This window comes from Hoplias malabaricus, chromosome 7, assembly GCF_029633855.1.
Source record: "Hoplias malabaricus isolate fHopMal1 chromosome 7, fHopMal1.hap1, whole genome shotgun sequence".
NCBI lineage: Eukaryota > Metazoa > Chordata > Actinopteri > Characiformes > Erythrinidae > Hoplias > Hoplias malabaricus.
Window position 1 is genome coordinate 25,818,055 of NC_089806.1, and position 26,710 is coordinate 25,844,764.

Consider the following 26,710-nt stretch of genomic DNA (forward strand, 5'->3'; position numbering starts at 1 on the left):
TGGATGGATGCGTTTCTTTCCTTTATTTGTATTTATTATTATTATTTCTATTTTTGTTGATCTTTCTATGTCTTATTTTTTCATCTAGACCTATTCCTTGAACGTTGATACTCATCTGAGAAGCAGGTTGATTCGGCATCAACCAAAACGAATCTTTACCAAGAGTCTTGTTTACCAAAGTGTGCTCTATATAGGACATAAGTACTTTTAGTATCATTAGCTCATGTCTTATTTGATGCGCTGCATGGTACAAGCGTTGATGAGCACTGTATGTTAACTAGGCAGCCATTTTAGACCGTTTGAAGGGCTCTGTTGGATTTACTCAAGCAGACATTAAATCTATGGAACAATGCTGCCCTCTAGAGCTCATAAAGTCCTAGCTCTAGGGTCGTATTCATTTCATTCTTTAAAGCAAGTGATGTTTTGTATGGAAGCCTATTTGCAACACTTAAAAAAAAAGATTCACCTATTAATACGTCATTTTAATGACTCATAAAAATTATTGACTCATAAATAATTAGGATTTAGTGTAACATTTACTTAGACTTACTATCTAATAACTTTGCATTTGTTATTATGACTTAAGATCTTAATGACCTACCATCTCATAATGAGATAGGTCAAGATTAATTTTGAGCTGCTACATCATAATACATAAATATGAATTACTGAATATAAATATACACTATATATATATAGTGTATATTTTATATATGTGTGGGTGTGTGTCAATGAGCTTCCATAGAATTGCACTATCAATTTTTTAAAACTGCCTTGTACTCACATTCACTGGCCAATTTATCAGAAACATACAGTACCAAGCAACCTGGAGGAAACCCACACAGTCCACAAAACTCTTGACTGCCCTGAGGCCACAATCAAATCCAGGACACAAACATCCCGGAGCTGTGTGGCAGCGATATCTGTTGTTTAACACTGACATTCATTCATTCATCTTCGGTAACCTCATTCTGATCAAGGTCACAGTGGGTCTGGAGCCTAGGTGGGACCACTGAACACAAGGCAGGAACACACCCTGTAACAGGGCACCGGTCACACGCTGATGTTTGTGAGAATACTTACTGTATTCATATAATTTGTAATTATTTTAATATTAAAACAAATGTTTCCTAAAACCCCAAAAAAAGTAATTTTTTAAATTGTATTTAAAAAATTGCCCAAAGACACACAGTGGCGCAGCAGATAGTGTTGCTGTTTGGTGTGTTCTCCCCGTGTCTGTGTGGGTTTCCTCCGGGTCCTCCGGTTTCCTCCCACAGTCCAAAAACACTCGTTGGTAGGTGGATTGGCGACTCAAAAGTGTCCGTAGGTGTGAGTGAATGTGTGTGTGTGTGCTCCTGCCTTGTGCCCAATGATTCCAGGTAGGCTCTGGACCCACCGCGACCCTGAACTGGATAAGCGGTTACAGAATAATATATGTTTTACTTAAAATTAGTGAGTACTTATGAGCTCTACCTACCTTGACAGGAGCCTGGAACTGCTGGCCACCACCTCGCATAATCATTGGTCAATTTAAGAGCACAGATTCTTTGATATAATAAAATGGCCAGTGAGTGTAAGTCAGTCGACCATAAACAAAGGATGGAACTGTTCCTAGATCAGTGCTCATCACATACTGTGAGATGGTTTGTGAGAAAAAAAATCTGATCAAACCTAATTTGAAAGTGAGGCTTACAGCATTCTGCATGCTTTCCACACAATTCCATTTACTTATTCACTAACATATGCACATGGGTTTAATTTAGTCTTTAAAAAGTCTTGGTTCTAGTATTTCTTTGTAAAAATCACAAAATTACTTTTGTTTTAAAAAAAAAAAAAAACAACACATTTGACTGTAGTTTTATCACCAGGAAAACAAGGAATGGGCATACAGCTGTGCAATGTCCATTACAGTATTCTTCATTTATATGTCATTTTGGCTTTGTGAATGATGTATATTTCAAAACACATTTACAGTTTGGCTTCGTGAATGATATACGTACAGTCCAAACACATACTGCCATTCTTTTTCTCCCATGTAAACTTTTCTTTTTCAACCAGTCAAACTTGTACATAAAATGCATACAAATACCAATAAAATAGTTTACTATTTCTCTTGTGATTTGTCATGCAATGAACGGCTCCTCAAATTTGCATATCTTGTCAGGTATATTTTGTCATTGTGTTTAACCATTTCTTTTCATCAACAATATGCTGTTATAAATCCAGTTAATTTGAAGGTTCCCCAAGGTTTGATCCCTTAGATGAAAAAGATCATAATACTGTTCAGGAGGATGACGAGGGACTTTACAAAAAGGACGAGCCCAACTTGGTTTCAGGGCAGCACCTAATCAAACTCCCTTTGAGTCACCATTGCAATAGCACTTTGGTATTCTATCATAGCTTAAATTATAGCTGCGCTTTATCTCTCTCTAAAAACTCTCTGATCCTCGACACCAGTCACATACACCATTCAACCTCACTATAGCTTTATATCTGGCAGTTTTGCTTGATTAGGAAGCGCTGATACGTGGGCATTAAGTCAAACGCAAAAATTATATGTGTGTAAAAAACAAAAAGAACAGGGACTTAAACCCATATGTCTGAGCAGACACGTACAAAAGAAGACAATACATGACATATGCTAGTACATTTTCCAGGCTAACAAAACAGCAATAGAAAAAAGAAAAAAAAATGTTCTGATACGTGCAAGATACCAAAGTCAACAATCACCTAAATTACCTCAGGGGAGATGTGCAGGACCCTGGGAGATGAACCACAACTTTTCCATTACAGGGTGACGCTTTTGATTCAAAAGGGAAAGGAAACTGGGGTCGGGCCCCTAGCACACGACTCAAACACACATATACAAACACACAGTCTCAACAGCTAGCACCAGCGCTCACTTTGCAGGAAAAATATACCAAAAAACAATTTTGGATCTCGTAAGAAAACAAACAAACAAAAAAAGGTACAAAAGTGAAAAGAGGGGTTCTTGCCATCCTCTACAGTGCCAGAAGTGGTCGGAGGAAAGAAAAATGGCAATTCCTTCTTGCCTCCTAAAGTCTTTTTTTTTTTGTGTGTGTGTTTTGTTTTTAGTCAGGGAAGCGCTGGCAGGCTTTCTTCCAGCGACAAGCCGTGCACCACTGATCCCTGTGCTCCACACCATACACCTTACGGCACTTTTTGGCCTCGCCTCTGCCCTTCCTGAAAACACAAAAGAACATGGAGTGAAGAATGCATTTTCTCTCCAGTTTTCTGCCATTCATTAGCTGGGGAATCCTTACTGGAGTTCAATTAGTTATGTCTGTCAACTGACTCTCCATGCTGTGTTTTCTTAACATATCTTCAAAAACCTTGTCCAAGAATATAACTTTATAGAAGAAATAAATGTACTACAATTCTGTGTAGAATCCTAGACAAGTCAGCTTGTTTATTATTAATAATAATAATAATAATAATAATGAGTAATTAACTGTTAACTCATTAGTCAATTTTAAAATACATTTAAATATTGGGGCTTCTATTGTGACAAAAGACACCAACCGGAATGAGCATTGGCCTCTGGAGGGAGATGCACTCATGGTCTGTGACCTGGTGGGGGCACTGTTCCGCTGAAGCCATTGCTCCCCCACGCTGACAGAGCGGCTGCGTGTGGTGGATATCTGGGAAAGAGGAGATGATAAAATAACATGACAAACACTGAAGTATATAAGCACCACCACTGCCCACATACACTCAACCTTTAATTCTTTAACACATGGGATCCAAAGAAAAGGGTTCACATAATGGGTTCACCTAAATTACTAATGGGTCCATGTACTATTATTTTTTTTAATGTTTTATTTACGCTTTTTTTTCTGCAAATAGCCACATACGTAAATCAGAATAGAGAATGATATGTTAATTGTGAGTTGACAGATTTCTTGCATGTTACTGACAATAAAGCAGGTAAAATAAATTGAAATGTACTATCTGGAATAAAATGTATTTTAATAAATGGTTAAAAATCTTGGGCTTGCAGAATATTCAGAGTGAGCATTTTGATGGCATTTTCACAATAAAGCCTGGATCTAACACCAGACCTGCTATACTTCCCACTATGCATACTGTAACAAGGACACATGAAATACTCTCACTTCAGTGTGCCACAATCTAGTGATGTTTAAGGAAGGCCTGGGTTTAAAAGCATGCAGCTCTAAAATATTTTCAGGAACTTCAAGGTTATTTTATATACTGAAAAACATTTTAAAATATTTGTTGCCATATTTCTAGAAACATAATTTGAAATGAAAAATTGCATGATTTGAGAATAGAAAATCTGAATCCTGAATATCTCATTAGGGAAAGGCCTATGACTGAGGTTTACCTGGGGTCTTGGCTGGAGGCCACCAGGAGGAGGACGGTCACAGGAGGGAGAAGAGCCAGGTAACAGGGACAGATCAATGGGGGCACAGGCCTACAGGAAGAAATGATTACCACTCTAGGAATGTACACAGTATCAGACTGTATGAGGAAGTTAAATATAACCACAGCAAACCACTCTAGCCTTTTCATAAAAGCCTAAAAAGTCGCACAACGTTTCAGAAATATTCCATTTTCTTCTTTCATTTTTAATTCCAGTGGAAATAAGAAGTTACTGTGGCTAAATAGCAGGGGATGTTTACTTGTACCAATGTAAGTGTATGCTGCATGCACAGTGTATGGTTCCTTGTTATCAGCAAAAATTTGCAGACAATTGTAAGCTACAACTATTTTAGCTATGTTACATGCCTGGAGGGCCAGTATAGACAGTCTAGTGGCATTCCAGGTCAAACACCACTGATACAATTCAGCAGCTTAATGCCAAGTTGAATATATTTTGAGCTGCAGTAGGTTGCTTCCAGTACAAAGCCAAAGAAGATGTGTTCACTACATTTGACTGGTATTTAGAGATAGATATTAGTACTTGTCTAATAGGTATTAGACATCGTTACATTTACAAGTGCATAAAAACACACATTCTGACTATAAAGCCTTGTATCAATACTTTGAACTTGGAAAAATTATATATCAGACTGATTCCTAAAAACTGTCATTCATCCAATGCTGGCAAACTTAGTCTCAAAGCAAATGTATTAGATTCATGAGCTTGCAGACAGAATTCAAGGTTTGGATGTGTTACCTGGTACAGATGTTCTGAGTGGATCTGCCACACGCTGCTGGGGGCGGATTGGCTAAGAGCACTGGATGGAGGCAGGGCCTCTTGGGGCCCAGGGGTGGACTGACTCTGTGTGGAGCTGCATGATGACCAGGGTCCACCGAAGAATAAAGGAACAGGAGAGAGAGGAGTGGGCTCCTCCTCCTCTGGGGAAACTTCAGTGTAGTAGAAGTCTTCCTCTCTGTGGGACTGCTCTGAGGCACTGCTGAATGAGAGAGAGAGAGAGAGAGAGAGAGAGAGAGAGAGAGAGAGAGAGAGAGAGAGAGGGAGGGACATAAAATGAAAGAATTAAAATTAAAACATGTCCTCTATACCTGAAATACTGGGTTACAACATTCTTTATCTACAACAAATCAGGACATTTACTCCAAATATAACCATGAAAAAAATGCTCATTAACATAGAAAAATGTCTGTAGCAACAGGAGATGCAGGAGCCTTGGAGATTGCACTGTCAAGTTTTGTGGCAGATTTTCACATTCAGACACTCCTGAAGACCTTATTGACTGAATAAGAAGTGTTGAATGACAGCTTAAGAGACCATTACCAACAAAGGCTGTAATAAACTTTAATGGCATTGATATATATATTTAATAATATATTGGGCATTGGAGAGCGCAACACACTTGGAGGAGAACACCAACTGCCAATTCTGTTACGTCAGGTAACCGATTGCTGGTTTTGGATATGGCACAAATGTCAAATGACAATATATAGAGACGTCTTTATGATATACAAAATATTTTATGTCATTTTGACTTACATTTGTAGTACAATTTTAAAAACTGCCAACAAATTTGATTCAAAATTTGACCTCCTTTACAGCATTTATTCCAAATAGATGAACTTTACTGTACTGAAATTTATAACAAAAAACATATTCGGTTGTTTGATTTGATGTTAACAAAATGCAACACAATATAAAATATATCGCAATATACACAATACCTGTGAAATTTCACCATATCATTTTATTGTAACCTCAAAATCCTTACAGCTCACTTCAACTGCCTTGAGCACGAGAACTCACCCCAGATGGAGAATTCGAATGTGACGTTTCATCCCAACCCGTGATGTAAGCACTTTGCCACAGCCAGGCCACAAACACCGATATGCATCCCTGTTCAAACTCTGTGTGAGAGAGAATGCAAGACAGACAAAAAAAGGGTTGAGAGAAAGAGAAAGAGGTGAGAGATAGTGAGAGAAAGTAACATTTTAAGTATTTTCACACAATCTGCTGCAAGTCATTTCACCTCCCTAAGTTTCTGGGGACTGACAACAATCATCACTCTCACCTTACACCTCCTGATCTCTGACTCATCGCACGTTCCTGGCTCCAGCTCCATTTGCAGCCCCTCATCTAACGGTTGGCCTGCGCTGCTGTCTGTCTCTGCGACAGACGGCGAGGGGGCTGGGCTCACACTGCCATGGTCCCAGCTCCAGTAGCCGCTGCTGCCGCTGTCTGACAGCTCTCCTCCACCGCATTCCATATCCCCTGGGGCAGCTGGACAATACACAGGGAAAAGTATACAATTGGGTGGAGGTGAGTGGGTGGAGGTTAGTTTGGCCAACAGCCCAGTTTAAGTCACTCACTGGAGGACACTGACTTTTTTCTCATTCCTGCTCTTGCTGTTGTCCAATCAAAACAACTGAAGAGAAAACTGCAAATTAAATTGCCTCGATTACATAAAGCCAAATAAAACCAAATAAAACACTGTCTGTTGAGCATGTGGGCTACTACTCAACTGTTTCTGGAGAAGCGTTGCAAAAATCTCAGTATTTTGTTTTGCTTGACTGGAGGATAGTGTAACTCTGTGATAATGTAACCACTGAGAGTGTAGAATGCTCTGCTGCCTCAGAGCCAGATTCTGAAGATGTACTTCCCTGCACATTTTAATTATGACTGCTGCCTCAGAGGAAGCTGAAGAATGTTATACAATAAAATTCGGCTGCCTATGAAGCATTTGTACATTTAATTTATGATTGCTAACTATGACGGAGCTACAGAATTACACACAATAATGCTCAGAGGCAACAGAGCATTGTTGTATATTCTGTAGCTCCTTCAAAGGCAGCAGTCTTAACTTAAGTGTGCAGGAATGTACTTCTACAGAATCTGCCTCAGAGGCAGCAGAGCATTATAACACTCTGCAACTTCCTCTGAGGCAGTGAGTTACATTATCCTCTATTCAAGTAAAACAAAATACTGAGATTTTTGCAGCACATCCAATGATTTATGAAACCAAACTAAGGCAACTGTAACAAAAAGGAAAGTTATATTGCACATTTATTTTTCCAAAGTCATTCCTGACCATCAGAGCAGGCAAACATGAGGGTTTTGGCAGAGCTTTATTGGTTTATGGTGTAGTATTGGAAAGTCCCCGCCCAATCCGTTTGAACAAATCACATTCATTCCTGCCTGTTTGCCTGCTGTCATTGCCTAAATCATTATTATACTATATAATTGTCTCTAACAGAAATTAGTATTTGATCTCAAGCCTGTGTATGAGATACACTATGTATGAAATATAATTTATAAAATGGATAAAAAGTGTGTGAAATAAACTGCATATAAGACATTATTAAGACAAATGCTGACAAATTAAAGACAAAATTCAGGTTTCAAGTTTGCTGTTACTACAGTTTTATAGTTAGGTAACCTATATTTGTCAATTAGATATGCAGCCATGCATAGCTCCACTGCAACACACTGGTGGACCCATTGCTAACACTGGGTTTCCATTGTTCTCATATATTTTGTTTAATTCTCCATACTCAATCCAGTCCTTGCAGAAATGTTCCAGCATTTAATATAAAGCCTTCCTTGAAGATTACTGCAAAGTGTGACCAACTCTCTTCTGATATCCCTGACATCTGAAGAAACAAGTCTTCACAAAAATTTTGATGTAAAGTGTAAGGTATGGAGATATTTGTGTGCGTTTGTTTTTTTGTTTAGCTATTGATTTATATTTAAATCATGAACATAAACCTAGCCAAGTACCATTGGCCTAATAAATCTACACAATTTCAGCAGCAATAAAGGTGCTTCCAAACTCTTATTTTAAATGAATAAATCAGAGATGATGTAGCTTTGGCTCACATTAGGCTCCTTTCCCCAAACACCACATTTTGAAATCAGGCTACACCATTCTCTTCTTCTTTGTACAGTTCATGGTAGCATATAAAAATGTTTTTTAAATGTCTGCTTGGCAATGGCATACCTGGCAGAGGATCCCTCTGTGGGGGGCTTTGGAGCACTGGACTACAAGACAGACTGGTAAGCACCATTGCAGCCATGATCTCATCCATTTCCACTGATTCAGGACTCCTGAACCTGGAAACAACCACAGAGGTAAACCAGGATTTGATTATGTACAATATAATATTATAAAGTGTATGTGTGTGTGTATATATATATATATATATATATATATATATATATATATATATATATGAATAATTGCTCACCTGTAGGGCAGATCTACATTGGAGGACTGTGGAAAAGTGAAAGGGGTTGAATGCTGGATGGCAGTGTTTGTGGGCCACACTCTCACAGAACCTGACGATGACCCGATGACAGGGTTCTGAGGGTGTTTCTGTGGATCCACATCGTCCTGGCCACAGCATTGCATGTAGATCTATAAGCGGTGGAATAAGACATTTATTGTAACCAAAAAATACTATGTGGTCTGGAATTAGCAATTAGGTTAGCAGCAATGCTAGATCATGGGCAGTCTATACCCCAACCCTTTAACAATCTTAATTCCTCTCTCCCGAGTCAGGGTCAGTCATGCCACCAAGGCTCAAACTCATTTATGACATATAAACATACCAAGCCTCCTTCTTCTAATTCTTCTGTATGGGATCCTGCCCGCAACTTCACAGCTGCCATGTTGTGCCCTGCCCTCAGTCTTTCAACAGCACCACACTATCCAAAAACCTGAAACCAGAGAAGACAGAGGTGCATTTGCTGAACAAAGTAGGGCTGAACTTTTTTGGGGGAAATGTCTAATTCTGATTTTCTGACTAAGAATTTGTTTTCAATTTAAATGCATAAATCTGTAAATTAAACTCCAGATATTTAGGGCTGAGAAGACCATCTGCCTTGAGGCTTGAATGATGAAAATGTGCCAGACTCCTTGTTCAGACAACAGTGAATAATGTGAGATATAATTCTCCACCCTTCAAACTGTGATTTCAATTCAAATGCGATTAATCTTCCAGCCTGGTCCATGCAAGTACCAAAATGGCTGGTAATTCAATGAGCTCATCACAGACACTGCAACATGGCAAAAAGAAAGCCTCTACAGAGGCACCATGGGGAAAATGGATTACAAGACATCAGAACAAATTACCCAAAACTACATTTTTATATGTGTACTATGTAGAATAAGAACTAAGTAAGGTTTTATCCAAACCTGCAGACAAAGGAGACGTTCACCTGAGTTAAATCCGTATAAATTCGCTTTCGGCAGTAAGAAAAAAAACAACTACCCACTCGCATACTGCACCATGCCTAGACTATTTTTTTAGGGCAACACACCCCCTCACTGACAGCCTCTAACGTACTGTATCTTAGGCTCATGGGAGTGAAATCACGGACACAACGAAAACACCAAACGTATCGGAACGGACCTCATAACGCTGCATCTAGTTTGGCGAAGAATTTTCCCCACAATTTCCAGAATATGTTTATTTTCACTTATTTAAAAGTCGTGTCTGTTTGGTTTAGGCGTCTTGGTTTTCTTGAACCGCTCTAAAACCCGTTTTAAAAAGCATTTTATAGTCGAATTACGTGAGTGGATTCTCGGGATCCAGATCCTCAATTTACCTCCCGCCCTCTTTATGGGCGTCTCCAGCAAGCGATAAACAACTGACCCACAGAAGGCGTGGCCTGCGCGATGATTGGCTGAGGCGGCTTCCCCCGCGCACACGCCTCCGGTCTCCAACGTGTACGAACACGAGTTTAAGCTGGAGCTGTGTTGATGTAGCTCTAATACACACCACCATAAATAAAGACTCAGAACCGATGCGCGCATGTGCAGTCAGTATAAACAGAAACCCGCGCAAAATCACACAAACAATGAAAAAATATACAAGGTACCTGCATATATTCCCTCAGCCAAAGCTCTGAATGGAAAGCACAGCAGACAGAAAGGGTTTATTAAAATCTGATCCCACACTTGACGCGACATCACCACAACTGCTCGAGCACCACGCAAACATAAACACCTCCAAATACAAGCAGTGCAACACAGAAACACCTACGCCATTAATAACTAGAAATAATACAATGAAATCGCGGTCAGCCGCTGTTACCTGCGCGCGCGCCGTTTGTGTGGAAGCCGCTGTGCGCGCTCAAGAGAGGAGAGTGGGCGGGGAGAAAGAGGGTACGTGTGCGCGCGCGCTGCGGCTATGAACGACAGCTGAAGAGACAGTAACAGTAAAATGACATAATACTCTCCGTAGGGGGTCTCGACTGGAGACTAACAGCTCTTTTTTTTGAGATATTCACATCAAATACCATTTTCAAGTGGTTCCTCAAGGTCTTTAATTAGACAGTTTCTGTCCCGAAATTCTTGCGTATTTAGGCGTCTAAATTAAAATTTGGCGAAAGCTAGTTTGGTTTCTTATTCAAATCTACAGTTTCGCGTTAAACGGTGCAGCAGTCATACATCTGCATCGTTTACACGACTGTGAACACGAATAGGCAAGACAAACTCAATCTCATCTGTTGTAGACTCGACTTTTTCGCTTTTCTCCTGTTTGTTACGTGGTTTTAAGGAGAAGTGGCTTTTAGGAGAAGCACTTTCACCGTCAGAGTGTTTATTTCTATCCACCATGGGTCTGTGGGACGTTCCCAGCTCATACAGTGAGAGTTCCCCACTCGGCAGCTCCGCTCCATTCACACTTCACCTTTCACCTACTTCAGTTTCCCCCGATGCCGGCTGCTGCACTGAAGTGTTATTTGGAATGAATCGACTCTTTGACTCTTTTGGGTGAACATTAAAAGCCGACTCACATTCAAAAGCGCAGATATACACAGAGCATGGGCAACGACTAGTGAACAGCTCCTCCAGCATTTCTTTTAAAATCAAGATCATTTAAAATGAGTTTGCCCCCTCTCACTGAAGTAAAATACTCTTCTGTTCAAATAAGACTTACACCAGATATTGTATCATTTCCGTGAGGATTTGACGGGATTCAGCTATGAGGTCAGATACTGATGTTGGATGATTCAGTTTGGATCACAAAGCTCCATTGCTCAAGAGAACACAATTCCACTACCCCACGTCACAATTCTGAGGATCACCCCTCTAGCCCACACTGCATTGAACTTGGTGACCTTTTAGGGTCAAGTGGATGTTTAATTTCTATGAAATGTATCTATTCTTTTGTTTATAAAAGTTGTGTGGCTGAAAATATGTCATTTATCATTTCTGTTCTTATCTCCTCCTAAATTTTCTTGGAACATTCTTGCAGAATTACAAAATTTGAAAGCTCTTTTCCAAATTAATTCATTCTTCTTCTTACTTTGTGATAATTTGCTGATGAAACTGCTTGATTTTAACCTTTGCCTCGGTCTTCTTCTATACGAATTTGCTGACTTCTTGGATATTTTCACACATACTTTGTGACTACACCTCACTTGGCATATTTCCAATCACATAAAATCAGGCTTTGGTCAAAATGCTACTTGCTAGAAACTAGTTCTTCTTCTCAGAAACGTAAAGTAACTTCAGCAATACTGGTTCTCTGAAACAGGAATTAGCTAACTCGTGATGTGAAAAGCCCTCAGATTACCTACCACAACAACACCAGTGACACTCTTTCTAGGACTGTCAACTCACAGACAATTATGACTATGATTAGGCAGCATCAGCATTCTCTTTCAAGTCATTTCATTCATTCATTCACTCTTTCATTTTCATTTAAGTCTGAGACAATGCACTGTCCAGACAGATGAGTTAATGCAGGCAATCAGATCCCCAACCACAGTAGTGAGGGCTAAATTGCATATCCAGTCAGCACAAAAAAAACAGCATTTGTGTTAAGGCCTTGATGGTTATAAATATAACACTGAATCAGATTCAGAATCAGATCACAATCAGAAGCTGGGAGCCCGTCTTTTATATAGAAATATTTACATCTCATATAAAGGACTGTCATATAAAAGGATGCCATATGCAATATCATTCACAGCCGCAATACTCCACTCTCTGGAGTTCTGGCTTTAATAATCTGGGGATGTCACCTGTTTTAAAGTTGAATTTTAACAAAAAGCGATGCACATGTTTCTGCATATTGGTGGAAAGACAAGATGACTTTCAATTTTGTAAAATATAGAGCACAAAATGACAGGCTCAGGGGTCACACAAACACACCCAAACATGAAGAAGGGACTTACCTTGAGACCTTTAAATACATTTCTGTATGAGGCTATAGTAAAATGCTGTGTCCAGCTTGGCTGAAAACCACAGTGAACGTTTTCTAAGCAATAGCGATGTAAATACATGAAGGATGAAATTTTTACGTCTCAGAAAGAGGAGACAAGTGGTACATAGGCTTTGCACATTATTTTCCAGCTGTCAGCAGTCAAAACAACAGAAGAAATTTCACATTTCACACTAATACATTTTTGTATTATTTTATTTTTCCTAATAAATGGCATGTGAATACAAAGACTTTCCTACATTTTTTTCCCCAAAGGAATGTTGGGCACACACAGTGAAGATATGAGTGGTCCTATGATTGGCCAATGGCATGAAATCACTGGAGTGCCAACCTCCTCAAGCCAGTGGACTGGTATATGCTCACTATCTGCAGTCACCCAGAGGGCACTTCCCGTAGTGAGATAATGAATGCTGACTTATTTGACTTATTTATTGTAGCATGAAGGTTTGGGGCAACGTTATTTTACTCTAACACATCTTCATAGCTTCGCATTTAAAAACCATTATTAGAAAATAATCCTCAAAATACGGTATACGGTTTTATTTCAATGTAATTATACGCTGACATGTTGATAATTTAGGAAAAACAAGAACTGAATACGTCCCCGAATTAAGAACCTTTTTGCTAGTCAAAAGAGTCGACTCATATAGTTGAACGGAATGATTTGCTGTGACTCACTAAATGGAACCGGTGTTGCCCGCCACTGGGCTGCAGGGGCGGGCTCTGGGATTTATTTTTCATTTGCAGACAGACAGAGAAAGGAGATGTCCGTCATGTCATGTCATGTCAGGGGATTAAATTCCGCCCCTCTGTCGACTGGCTCGGGCTTCATCCTTGGGAAGGGGATTTAAGGTCTGGACGCAGTAGGTTTTTCAGTCTCTGAATCCAGTCTGAGTCTCGGTCAGTAATATCAGCACGTGACCCGGTCCTGTAATAACCGGTGTGCTGATTCCATTGTCTGTCAGAGGAATTGAGGACGTTGTGGTCTACATATCAGTGATAGCTGGTCATAATACTAAAATAAAAGGCTTAAAATGAACCCCTATAGCTGTAACATCACAATATCATGATATCACACAGTGGTATCACACTGGAGTCCTGCCTGTTTATGTCTGTAGTACATTAATGATAAATCCATTACACCAGCTAATGTGTCACATACCACACAACAATCGTTGTAGTCCCGGGTCACCCTCAATATATTTTAGAGCAAAATCACACAAAGCTATTGGTTACTACCATACAAAACTTAGGCCTGTACTCGACTGATTTTAAATTCATAGACCACCCAATAAACAAAATTTGTCAGCTGTTTTCTTGCCCTGAAAATGAAACTCATATTATACAGAATCTCTTCCATGGGAACTATATGTTAATTAATTATGATTAAATGGGAATAATGTCACTGAAGGTCACTGTAGCCTAGCCTTTTGTACTATCTCATCCATTAATTCTGGGACCAATGCAACATCTACAATGTAAAATGTTAAGGGGAGAGTGGTGGAATGCCTTTATATAGAAACCTGGCCATTGTTAGTCTCCAAATAAACTCTCTTTTCATGAATCTGTTTAAGTGAAACAACTTAAAAAGCATTTTAACCAACGTGCCTCAGCCATGTACTTCAAGATTATATATCAGTGTACATATGCACTGCAGTTATATTTGTTTACTGTGGAACTACTCACAGCAGCAACTAATACCGACCTACCACAGCCACCAGATTATGAATTTTTTAAAGTTTTCCCATCCACATTAAAATGGTGCATACATTACATACTGAGCTTGTAGTAGATGTTAAGTTATTGATTAGTTCTATATATTTCTGCTTATGTTGTGCAGAAAATAAAAACAGTCCACATTAAAAAAATTTGACTGTTCTGTACCACCTTAAATGGCAACAGAGTTACATTCAAAGCGCCTAAAAACACATCTTCTGAAACCTATGTGTCGCCACTGTAGCATTTAAGGTGGAACAGTAAAATGTTCAACAATCTAATATCTTCATGTGAGTTATTCACTTAAGGCAATAGTGTATTTAAAAGCCTAGATAGCTGCTTACACATATGCCTTCTCTGGCTTGTGCAGGTGCTACCTTAATGAGGATGCAATCCACATGACCAATAATATGCTTGAGGCATGCAGAAGAGAGGTAAAACTTAACATGGAATGCTATGGTCCAGCGTATGAGTGTTTGAAATTGTATTTCAAGATTCTTCCAGGCAGAGTCTCCCCAAACTATTGCTTTTACCTTTTTTGGTGGGGTTCCCTGGTTATTCCGGAACTATACTGCCTTCAAACACCATTCTTCATTCAAACTCAATCAGGAATGGATTTTTCAACATTACCCCAAACCATTGTAAAATTTTGCCTCTTGAATCACAGATGACTTTGTTGACAAAGTAATCAATTAAAACAGATCAATTTAATTGGGCAGGAAATACGGGTAGAATTCCCTTTTAACATTTTTAATATAGTCTTAATTGTTACATCAATCTCACAGCAACTCTGCATGCTTGTTGACAGAAGATTAAACATTAAAGGAACACTAGGTAGTATGATCTAAGGGCAGACTAATGCCTTAAAATTAAAGCTTCATAATCATTGTGATGTTTTACTATGTTGTAATAGTAAGAATAGAGATTAGAGTAGGCTCAGCACCTCAGAAACTGCACAATATATCTTTTGAAGGAGGGTAGGAAATTTCAATATTCTTTTTTAACAACTGACAATAACATTTTTAATAGTGAAAATATGTGTTCTCCCCGTGTCCGCGTGGGTTTCCTCCGGGTCCTCCGGTTTTCTCCCACAGTCCAAAAACACACTTTGGTAGGTGGATTGGCGACTCAAAAGTGTCCGTAGGTGTGAGTGTGGGAGTGAATGTGTGACTGTGTGTGTTGCCCTGTGAAGGACTGGCGCCCCCTCCAGGGTGTATTCCCGCCTTGCGCCCAATGATTCCAGGTAGGCTCTGGACCCTCCGCGACCCTGAATTGGATAAGCGGTTACAGATAATGAATGAATGAATGAATGAATAGTGAAAATATATAATTCATGAGTTAAACGTGAATTATATATCTTTAATTTATTTTACTAGCCAGAATTAAATTTTTGCCAAATGTTTTGTCACTGTTGTCATTTTAGGCTAAAACGATTAGCCCCAGAAACCAGATAAAAAATATTTATGACACGAATAAAAACTATACTGCATTCCTTGTTGCTTTAAAATAATCTTACTCATAAATTGACTTTGAACAGTCTTGAAATCAAAATGAAAGCATGAATATTCATATGAATATATTTAGCATTTTACAACAGCTTCAATTCACATTATATGAAGGAAAGCAGTGTATTTATCAGTTTGATCTAAAAGAACTACAATAAAGACATTTTTTTCATTCATTGTCTGTAACTGCTTGTCCATTTCAGGGTCGCGGTGGGTCCAGAGCCTACCTGGAATCACTTGGCGCAAGGCACTATAAAGATATTTATTTAAATTTAGTTTAGTCATCATTTCAAGCACCACTTAAAATAAATCATTTAGATACAGCCCCTATTCTACTTTTCAAATATTTTTTCTGGAACTGGAGGTGCAGCTTCCTCTGCTTCTTCCTCTTCATCCAGCACTAATTCACCTGGTGAAAGAGAGAGTTCCTGTAGTTTAATAGATTTGTTGTGCCTGTTTACTGCTGCATAGATAACAGTTTGTTCTGTGCCTGCCAAACACTGGTCATCCTTCACATTTGGGAGAGGAGGGAACAGCAGTTCTGGCTTTTCTGTCTCTCTATTGTCCATCATATTATGGAATGAAGATGATTGACTAGCAGCAAGCTCTCCTGGTCCACTCACTGTTTGATAGTGGCTCTCACTATCAGACTGGTCTTCAGTTGCTCCTTCAAGGGGAGAGGGAGGTGTGGACACACAAAACCTTTCCATGCCTATACTTTCATAGGGATGTTCCTCACTGACACACTCTAGGAGAGAGTATGTGTGTTCATTGAATATGTTATGGATATTTGTCTGATCTTCTCTGTCCAGTATATCTTGGTCCCTAATGACTGTCTCTGTCCTCTGTATTAAAGGGACCCGAAGCACTGGTTGCGCCTGAGCCCTGGCTTGATATAAAGTTGACGGAAACAGTGTGGGGTCTGGAATTCTTGGATACAATGAGCCTGCAGATTCAATGGAGAAGACCGGAGTGTCTGGAAGTCTGGGCATATTCCCCCTAGGGAAAAATCCATGTGATTCAGCTGTAAAGGGAGAGATATGACAATGTTCAGAGAATGTGCTGCACTAAATTAAATATAGCAAGGATAATGTTATTTAAAATATAATTTCTATAAGCATGCACATATGTGTAATAGCTAGGCTGATTTTGTTGATAACTAATATATTATTATTTGTTGTTATTGCAATTGAAACATTTTACATGATAACATAGACACTATATGGAAAATTTTGTGAACATGCAATATTTCTTCTGAAATTAAAGGGATGATTACATTTTTGTCCCCCTTTGGTGATCTACTCATTTGAGAAAGCTACTAGAGGATATGCTAGATGTTGGAATATTGCTATTAGTAGTTGATATTAGTATTTCAGCTATGAGATCCTTGGTGGGGAGACACTGCTTCATAGTCTGGTGCTGTGAATTTGTACCCCTCTATCACACACTTGACATTGACCATAGTACTTATATGCAGCTTCTCCAGAGTGTTTACAATTAAGGTAGCTGAATTGACCTTCCATAATGGGTGATGATGATGAGAGTAGATATATTTATGTAACACTTTTCTAGACCCTTCGAGTCAACCACAATCAACCTATAGCATCCACCTGGATGTTGTAATGGCAGCTAATCTGCACCAGTACATTCATTATTAGGTAAAGAGAAGAGTAGAGGGAATGACTGAGACAATTTTTTGGAGCTGGGGATGACTGTAGGATTTGGCAAGGCATCAGGTTAATACCTTCTCTCTTTTTTAGGAAATGCTTTGTGATCTTTTTTGACCTAAGAGAGTCAGGACCTCGGTTTAACATCTCATTATGGTGCCATTTGATCAGTACTGTTTCCCTATCAATGCACTAAGGCCATTGGGATCCACACTGATCACCAGGTTGCCCCTGTTGGCCCCATCAACACTACTTCCAGCTTTTTTTTGGAGGTCCTTGGCCATGACCAAACCTCTATCAGTATATTTTCAGTGGATGTTCTGTTAATGGTAATGCACTTTTCCCTATTATTGTTCCCTATTATATTAAGTAATACACACTGATCAACCATAATATTATAACCACCTCCTTGTTTCCACTGGTGAGTTTCACTGAAGATACTGGGGCACATAATACAGACTGTTGTACATTTGTTGCTCTGTATACTTTATTCTCCCCTGTTCCACCCTGTTCTTCAATGGTCAGGACCACCACACAGCAGGTATGATTTGAGTGGTGGGTCATTCTCAGCGATGCAGGTCAGTGTGTGTTGTGCTGGTGCGAGTGGATTGGACACAGCCATGCTGCAGGAGTTTTAAACACTGCGTTTACTCACTGTTCAAGCTGTTAGACACACCTACCTTGTTGGTCCACGTTGTAGATGTAAAATCAGAGACAGTAGCTCATCTGTTGCTGCACTCTTTGTTTTGGTCATCCTTTAGTCCTTCATGAGTGAACATGGGACACTGTTGGCTGGATATTTTTGGTTGGTGGGCTGAGTTCAGCAGTGACAAAGAGCAGTTTAAGAATTGCAGCAGCACTGCTGTCTGATTCATTCATACCAGCACAACACACATTAACACATCACCATCACATCAGTGTCACTGCAGCACTGAGAATGATCCACCACCCAAATCACACCTACTCTGTGGGGGTCCTGACCATTGAAGAACAAAGTAACAATGTATACAGAACAAGAGATGGACTAGAGTCTGTAGTCTGTAGAGAATGGACAGTGTAGAAACAAGCAGGTGGTTATAATGTTATGGTTGATAGGTGTATATCTGCCATCAATATATTTTAAATCCTTAGAAGCTAAATTTCTTGCCTCTATTGTGAGAATAAACCTTAGGTGGCAGAAGCTGCACTATGGTGTGAGTACTGGTAGAAATCTGGAGGTCACTTCTTTGTGCAACAAAGTTTAAACCTACAGTAAAACACAGTAAATACATCAAATGGCAATGCTTTGAATCAAAGTGTCCACTCTTAAGCATGGATAGCCATCAGTGGCGGATGGTGGTCTTTCAAGGAGGGGAATTTCGGCCTACATCATAAAATGTGTCGGTTTATTTATACGTAAATTCTCCCCTTCGTTCCTTTTTAAGAAAATGCTTTTTGACTCTGTCGTACCAACAAGGCGTCTTTTCCAGGGACTTGAATAGTGTCCTCTCAATGGCCAGCAGAGCTAGGCTGCTTAAACGGCCTTGGCCCATGTGAAGTGTGTCCGCCTGTGCTCCCACGGATCTTTACACCAAAGGATCTCTGATTCGCTCATTTCGCTGTCAATCAAAAAGGGATTCAGCCTCAGACAGATCATCCAATCATCATGCAGAAGCTGAGCGTCCGGGCCAGCCGAGGCCAGCCCACTACCCCATAGACCCCCAGAGACGCAGAGCGTCTGATGGGCGGGACAAAGCCCAGCATTTATCCAATGGCTCGTCTCGTTTCACTGTACTTCGCTGCTTCTCTATTGAACTCTGTGGATGCTCAGCGTCCGCAATGTTTAAAGCACTGTGAGAATGATTGAGAGGAAAGCCGCGTCTTTACCAGTGATAAGAAGCTGATTCTGAACAAAAGTTGAGCGCGTTGTAGTGCATATTTATTCAATGACATGTACACACTACAGTATATATTTGATCACTTATTTTTTTGACATTTTAGGGGAAGCTGAGCTTCCCTTGCAGTCTTAGAGCAATCGCCACTGATAGCCATGTATCAGGAAAATTTGGAACTACAAACCTAAGAACACTCCTATGATCCTCATACAGTTGCAGAGTGTAATTCACTTTTACAGCACTGTCCTGAAATCAAGAAAGGGAGGGGAAGTAGGAGGTAGAGGTCTGCTACTCTCCAAATTTACCAAATTTATTTGCTGAGTCTGGCGTAGCAATGACAGAGGCTCTGTTCTCCCTATTACAGCTCAGTGGAGCATCACAGTGATTTTGAGGCTGTAATTTTAAGGAATAAGTACAACCTAGTGTTGCTTTAAAAGTGAAAAGGTCAAAGTGCCATAACTACTATGGTATTCAAGTGTATATTTATCACAAACAAATTGGAAGGGTGGCCAATATCACTTATCATAGTATTACTGCTTTTTATAATTGATCATAGACTGAAGAATGCTGAAGAACGTAAATTTAGAAATTTGTCACTTGATGCAGACTGGTTTCGGTTTTAAGTTGTCTTCCCCACTGTTTTCTTCCCCACATAAACACTGCCATGTGTACCTTAAGTGTACATATGAGAAAAAAAGCAGATGGACCAACCAAGCTCACTGCCCGAGGTTCTGTTTGTGCCCCCTTGATCTTCTTTTGTCTCCTGCGAGAGATTAAATAAACCACCATGAATATTCATCACTTCAAGACAGCAGGGTCTGAAACTGACAGCTCTGTAAACACTGTTTATAAACTCCCAACCCTTTAAAAAATTGGCTTCAGCTCTTCGCCTATCAAACCACAGAGGACACACATTACCATTCTAAAGGTGTATCAATTTCACTGAGGAAATGAAAGAAGCACCTATGCGGAAATTGCCTTTACACTCCTGTTGATACCTTCCAACTCATTTGTTAAGGATTTTAATTGCCCTATTATCCACAGCTCCTGTTAAGATGAATGTGGTATGAAACATAATGAAATATGTCTGAGGTGAAACACATGTTTGGTTAATAGTTTATGATGTGATATTGTAAAACATCTGTTAGTGTATCAGCATATTTTAAATGTAACAGTAATTTCAGCCAGTGAAAATTAGGTGTGCTTTATATTTTCCGTATGTACCTTACCTTTGGTAGCACAGATGAGGGAATATCTTTCTTTTCGGGGCAGTGTGGAGACTCAGGTTTCTGGCTGTAGTTGACATGGATAAGTGATAAACACCTGTATTTGCTAATTTTAAAGCAACATAAGCAGTGGCAGTGCACTTCAAATAGGAAAACCTTCTAATAATAAACACTTTTTACAGTTATTTCATATGTGACAAATTGTTGTTGACACTGACACGTATCTAACCCGTCAACATTCCACTAACTACAGCTGAAGAATTAAGGACATGCCAGAGCAGCTGCTTCTTCGGCTAAATCTTTGACATAATATGTGAAGCAGGATGTAACCCTAGCTAAATATGTGGGTTGAATTAAGGTAAATATTTTACTTGTCAGGGTGTTGACTGTAAATTATTTAATATGGCAAAATTTTATTGCTATACCTAAATAATAACTTTTCCCGCTCTAAAATGTGTAGGAGCAGCAAAAAATTCCTAATTTCAAAATGAATTTTGCTGACAGGATCATGAATATCTTGTTAATATTATTTATTATAATACCTGCAGAAAGGGAAGGTATTACCTGAAGCAGTTGATGCAAAAGGTGTGTAGTTTGATGTAGACAATAGCAAAGATGATGGTGATGATAATGATCTCTAAGGAGGAAGAGAAGCCTGACGTCCAGCCAAAGCTAAGAGCCATTGCTCTTAGAAACAGAAACAGAATCAACTTTAAGTATTTTTACAGTTCTACATATAGTCTTAAGAGTGAGCTTTGTTAAAGTAAATTAAATAAAATGCCAAGTATATATAGGTAGGTATATGTAACCCATATAACTGTAAAAAAATATTTAATTAAAAATCATAGTTGCCAAATGTCTTTTTAGATGTTTTATTTAGTGTTTCCAGTATATTATTATAATTATTTATTTGTTGTCATTTTAATAACTGACTGGATTACCACTTGAATTATAAAGCATTCTGTATTCTTTTCGTCTATTAGTATGAGTTTCATTGTTCATACAATAAAAAAAGGCAGGCTTCTCAAATGATATAAACAAAAATGATGAAATGAAAAAACATGACTTGTCCAGATGCCTGAACAATATCTGTCTAGAATATAGGGTTTATACTAGTGTATCATTCTATCAAGAGATTCACCTATTTCTGTCATTTCTTTGCAGCACAGAATCAAAAAGTACCTAAAGTTCATACAAATCCATAACAAAATGCAGTCAGATATGAACCATAAATGTGTGTATGTCCTAAACCATGCACTTTATAACTTGTTAATTATAACATGTTAACATTAAACCACATTAGGTGTATGTTATTATATTTAGCATGCTCCATGTAGTACAGTATACTTTACAAAAAAGAAAAGTTGGGAGAAACTTTCAATAAAAATGTTTAGTAATTGTATGATGTATAGTAATTTCCAATAACTTTATTATAAACACATTTAGCATTGATACCTGCAAAATTGTTCAAAGTAGTTAGGACAGAGGCATGTTGAACACAGTGTTACATCACTTTTCCTTGAAATTACAATTTGTAATCCTTTAATAACAGAGGATATACTAATTGTAACACTTTTGCAAGTGAACATTTTGCCCTTTTTAAAAATTTGTTTTTGAAGACATCAGCTTTTCTGTGTCATGTAGTTGCCTTAGTTTGGCTCTTTCATCCTCAAAGATGCACCTTTTGCTCACAACAGCTGGATGGTCCCTTCTGTTTTTAGCACAGAATACCTAATGTATACTCGGACTGAGATTTCTCTGGATTTTTTTATTTTTCAGAATAATATGTACCATAAATGGGGTGGAATGGTAGTGACGCAGTCACACAGCTCCAGTGACCTGGAGGTTGTGGGTTCAAGTCCTGCTCCAGGTGACTGTCTGTGAGGAGTTTGGTGTGTTCTCCCTGCGTCCGCATGGGCTTCCTGCGGGCGCTCCGGTTTCCTCCCACAGTGAGTGAATGTGTGAGTGTGTCACCCTGTGAAGGACTGGCCCCCCCTCCAGGGTGTGTTCCTGCCTTGCGCCCAGTGATTCTGGGTAGGCTCCGGATCCATGGGGACACTGAACTGGATAAGCAGTTGCAGATGAATGACTGATGTACCATAAAAGGTGAAAAAATAAATTCCTTGCTGAAATATTTTTGTTTTAATTTTCTAACAAAGTTTTCAAAGCATGGTGAGATATGACCAGTGGTAAGGCTTATAATGTTCATGTCATCCTCTTGCCCTGTGCTGTCATCTGTTTTATGTCTGTTTTCTCTGCCATGTGCTCGTTTAGCACATGAGCCCTGTTTGTTTTTTTCTTGTCTCCGTCCTAGCCCAGCTTTAGTCCCGCCTAAGTCACTGCCCTCTTGTTATCCTTCCCAGGTGTTCCTTGTCTGTGGTCTATGTTCCTGTGTATATATACCCCCTTGTTTGCAGAGCTCCCTTTTCTGTTCTTGTGTGTAGATGTTTGTTTCTGTCTCTGTGTTTTACTGATGTCTACACCAGTTCACAGCTATTTTTTGTTCTGTTCCTGTCATAGTTTTTTCCTGTCCTAGTTTGTTCGGTTTATTCTAGTCTGTGTTTTCGCCTCCCTGCATGTGTTTGTGTTCTCTGTTGGTTTTGTTTTTGAAATAAAGTTTTCCTTGCATGTACATCCGCCTCCCTCATGTTCCCTCCAACCATGGCAGTTTAACAGTACAAATTGAATGTTTTATAAACTTTTTTTTTGCCTGTGTCCCAACTTTGGAGTGTGTTGCAATCATGAAATTCTGTATTTGTATATAAAAATATCAAACAAATTTCCAGTGAAAACAACAGTTCTTTGTGCTTTTGTCAGTTAAACAGAGCTTCAAGAGAATGAACAAATAACAGATTCTTGTCTTTATTGCATAATTAATATTTCCCAACTATTCTGGAAATGGGTTTGTAGTACAGTTACTGCTTGTGGATACAGCAGGATTGAAGGGCTGTGATGTTTCAGGCTTGCAGGGTAATTGAAAGTCACATGTCATGGCTTGTCACAGTATGTAGACAGAAAGCAGTGTCTACTCTAGTGCCTGGTAAACATCCAGTACTATATTAAGCTCACACAACAGTTAGACTTATAACCAGCAAACTAAAATAAATTAATAAAATATGGTATTTTTTATGTTTGGAAACATAATATATATATATATATATATATATATATATATATATATATATATATATTGTACGTCTTAGGCCAGTGTGATACTGTGACTGCCAGGTTAGCATTAGCAGAGTCTGTGGTGGCCCTTTACAAATTCAGATATCCACACATTAGAAGAGTTGGAAAAGGTTAAGAGAACACTTCTAAAGTCTGACACTCACACATAAAAATAATTCATTTCTGTTTACAGACTTTGATATTTACAAAGACTGGGGTCTTGCAGAGTCACTCTGCACAAGCCAATACTATACTATACAATACAATACATATATAAAGATGATCAATATAAAATACGGATACAGTGTGGACCAACACACCAAAGATTTCTTTTAAGTTTAGGCTTAATGTTCCAGTCCAATGAAAACACACAGTAACTAACCATGTAAATATTTAACTGCCCTGCATTCCAGGTCACACCTTTAATTTAAAGCAGCACAAAGAAACAAAAGCATGGGGATTTCAGGTGCATTCAAACAAATAAAGACAGTGGAGTAAATGAAGTGTTTCCAAACACAAAACCGTTCCAAACTCTTTCATCAATTATTTTTTTTTCCCTTCCATGTGTTGTTGGAAGTGGGCTTGACACGAATAACAATATCTGTAGGATATTATGTTTCATAGCAAGCATCTTATAGATCAGCTATTACCTCTGTTCTATCTATATATACCAGAATTATTATAAATGTGTATTAGCATTTTGGAATTAAACCCAGTGCACCTATTTTGAATACCAGTAGCTCAGATTTGAACTAGTCATCTTCCATGATTTGGATGTGTTTTTTGTATTTACTTTGATGTTGTGATAAGGCACATTTCTCCTATAAAATAACTGTTACAATAAACATAAAAAACATAGTTTCGCGTAGAAACTACTAGAAATAAAATATGACACCAGTCCATATTTTGTTAGAATGTGACTTACCTGTGTCTTCGGAGGCATCAAGTCATGCTCAGCTGTCTTTGTCACCACCCAAACCCGTCTGTCTGTCTATCTTTCATTCCTGCCCTGTCTTCGATATCAGAGACAAACCCCACCACTCCCGTAACTCTGTTGTGTAACCCTTCAAGTTCATTATCTGCATGAGATATTTGCTACAATAAGAATAAATGTTTCCTCCATGCTCAACACACACACACACATGCACGCACAAAAAGAAAACAAAAGAAACAAAACAGCATACATTATCATCAACATAAAATATATATTTTATTAAGGCTGGTCAGTCAGGCCCTGTGAACTAACTAGCATAAACCATAATAAATGTATTTATTCATGTATCTTTACAAAAATGTAAAGTCACTGTCTAGTATATGCCATAAAGTTAAAGTCAAACATAAAAGAGGTTAATTTGTTACTGTTGATATTTTTTATTTTCCTGTGGCATATTTATTCATGTATTTATTTACTGTATATTCATTTATGAAACAAACATGCATTAACATTGGTCATAATCAACCTTACAGAAAATTAAGAAAATTAAAGTACGTTAAAGTCACTGAGTCACACGAGTATGTACAATCTGCAGTCTTATCAATTTATAAAGACATGGGGATAAAAAAAAACTGTGAAGAAAGCTATAAAGTATTCACATGTTTATCAAAATAGAGTAGGTTGTAGTTAGCAAATAATCTATGGCTCTTCTTAGTTTGTATAAGCCTTAACCACACGTCTTTGTGTGTGAAAGAATAAGTAATTTTAGGAGACTTAAATAGATGGACTCCTAATCCAGATCAAATTACTGCTGGTCTTGTATCAGCGCCTGTTTACGTTTGACGTTGACTATAAAATGAAACGGTACTGCCCTCTATTGGATCAGTTAAACATAGCACGTTAACAGTTAATAACTGTGCTTCGGTGTAACAGTGCAGTGCGAAGCAGTTCTGTAATGAACATTTTAACCTACAACACAGTACATTTTCAGCCATTTTATTTATACAAATATCTGTGCAAACAATGTATTGCTTTAAATGTATGTGATTCAAAAGCATGACTTGGTTGAATACGAATGACATACATGTTGTTTTGTCAGGACAACACACTACCATTTTGTGTTACAGGGGAAATTTGCCTCCACTCATGGATCCCAAGTTCTTAAATCTCTTAACCTAATGAGCAAAGCTCTTTGAATATATTTTCACAATAAAAGTATTGTATTTGCAGTACAAAATACCACTGTCAGTTACTACAAACCGGATTCCAAAAAAGTTGGGACACTAAACAAATTGTGAATAAAAACTGAATGCAATGATGAGGAGGTGTCAACATCTAATATTTTATTCAGAATAGAACACAAATCACAGATCAAAAGTTTAAACTGAGAAATTTTTAAAAAAAATATTTTTTAAGGAAAAATATGTTGTTTCAAAATTTCATGGCGTCAACAAATCCCAGAAAAGTTGGGACAAGGCCATTTTTTACCACTGTGTGGCATCCTCCCTTCTTACAACACTCAACAGACGTCTGGGGACAGAGGAGACCAGTTTCTCAAGTTTAGAAATAGGAATGCTCTCCCATTCATGTCTAATACAGGCCTCTAACTGTTCAATCGTCTTGGGCCTTCTTTGTCGCACCTTCCTCTTTGCGATGCGCCAAATGTTCCCTATAGGTGAAAGATCTGGACTGCAGTCTGGCCATTTCAGTACCCGGATCCTTCTCCTACCTGTTATGCATGGTTGATGGTGATAACTTAAAAGTCTTTGCTATTTTACGCTGGGTAACACCATTCTGGTATTGCTGCTCTATCTTTCTGCGCAACAATGGTGGAATTGGTGATCCTCTTACCATCTTGGTTTCAGAGAGACACTGACATTCTGAGAAGCGCTTTTTATACCCAATCATGTTGTCAATTGACCTAATTAGTGTTAATTGTTCTTCCAGCTCTTCGTTATATGCTCAATTT

General features: G+C 38.6%; 2 protein-coding genes across 5 annotated transcripts; both read right to left on the reverse strand.

The window, feature by feature from the left end:
• Nucleotides 1–109: 109 nt before the first annotated feature.
• Nucleotides 110–10,553, reverse strand: znf395b (zinc finger protein 395b). 4 transcript variants are annotated; one of them, XM_066677060.1, is made up of 10 exons: nucleotides 10,516–10,553; nucleotides 9,029–9,136; nucleotides 8,665–8,834; nucleotides 8,418–8,530; nucleotides 6,492–6,700; nucleotides 6,227–6,327; nucleotides 5,162–5,402; nucleotides 4,367–4,456; nucleotides 3,544–3,662; nucleotides 110–3,204 (listed from the first exon to the last, which is right to left on the reverse strand). In XM_066677060.1, exons 2-10 carry the CDS (start codon nucleotides 9,086–9,088, stop codon nucleotides 3,093–3,095), a joined length of 1,215 nt encoding a protein of 404 aa, XP_066533157.1. In that variant the 5' UTR covers nucleotides 9,089–9,136; nucleotides 10,516–10,553; the 3' UTR covers nucleotides 110–3,092. The 4 variants fall into 4 exon arrangements, with proteins under 4 accessions (XP_066533157.1, XP_066533158.1, XP_066533155.1 ...); XM_066677061.1 differs by lacking the exon at nucleotides 10,516–10,553 and adding an exon at nucleotides 9,615–9,723 and having other exon boundaries at nucleotides 5,162–5,399; XM_066677058.1 differs by lacking the exon at nucleotides 10,516–10,553 and adding an exon at nucleotides 9,615–9,723.
• A 4,533-nt stretch (nucleotides 10,554–15,086) lies between these two features.
• On the reverse strand, nucleotides 15,087–24,845 carry LOC136702583 (uncharacterized). The gene is made up of 5 exons (XM_066677709.1): nucleotides 24,733–24,845; nucleotides 21,204–21,326; nucleotides 20,643–20,706; nucleotides 20,125–20,176; nucleotides 15,087–16,896 (listed from the first exon to the last, which is right to left on the reverse strand). The coding sequence occupies exons 2-5, from the start codon at nucleotides 21,320–21,322 to the stop codon at nucleotides 16,205–16,207; spliced, it is 927 nt and encodes a 308-aa protein (XP_066533806.1). The 5' UTR covers nucleotides 21,323–21,326; nucleotides 24,733–24,845; the 3' UTR covers nucleotides 15,087–16,204.
• Nucleotides 24,846–26,710: the final 1,865 nt, after the last annotated feature.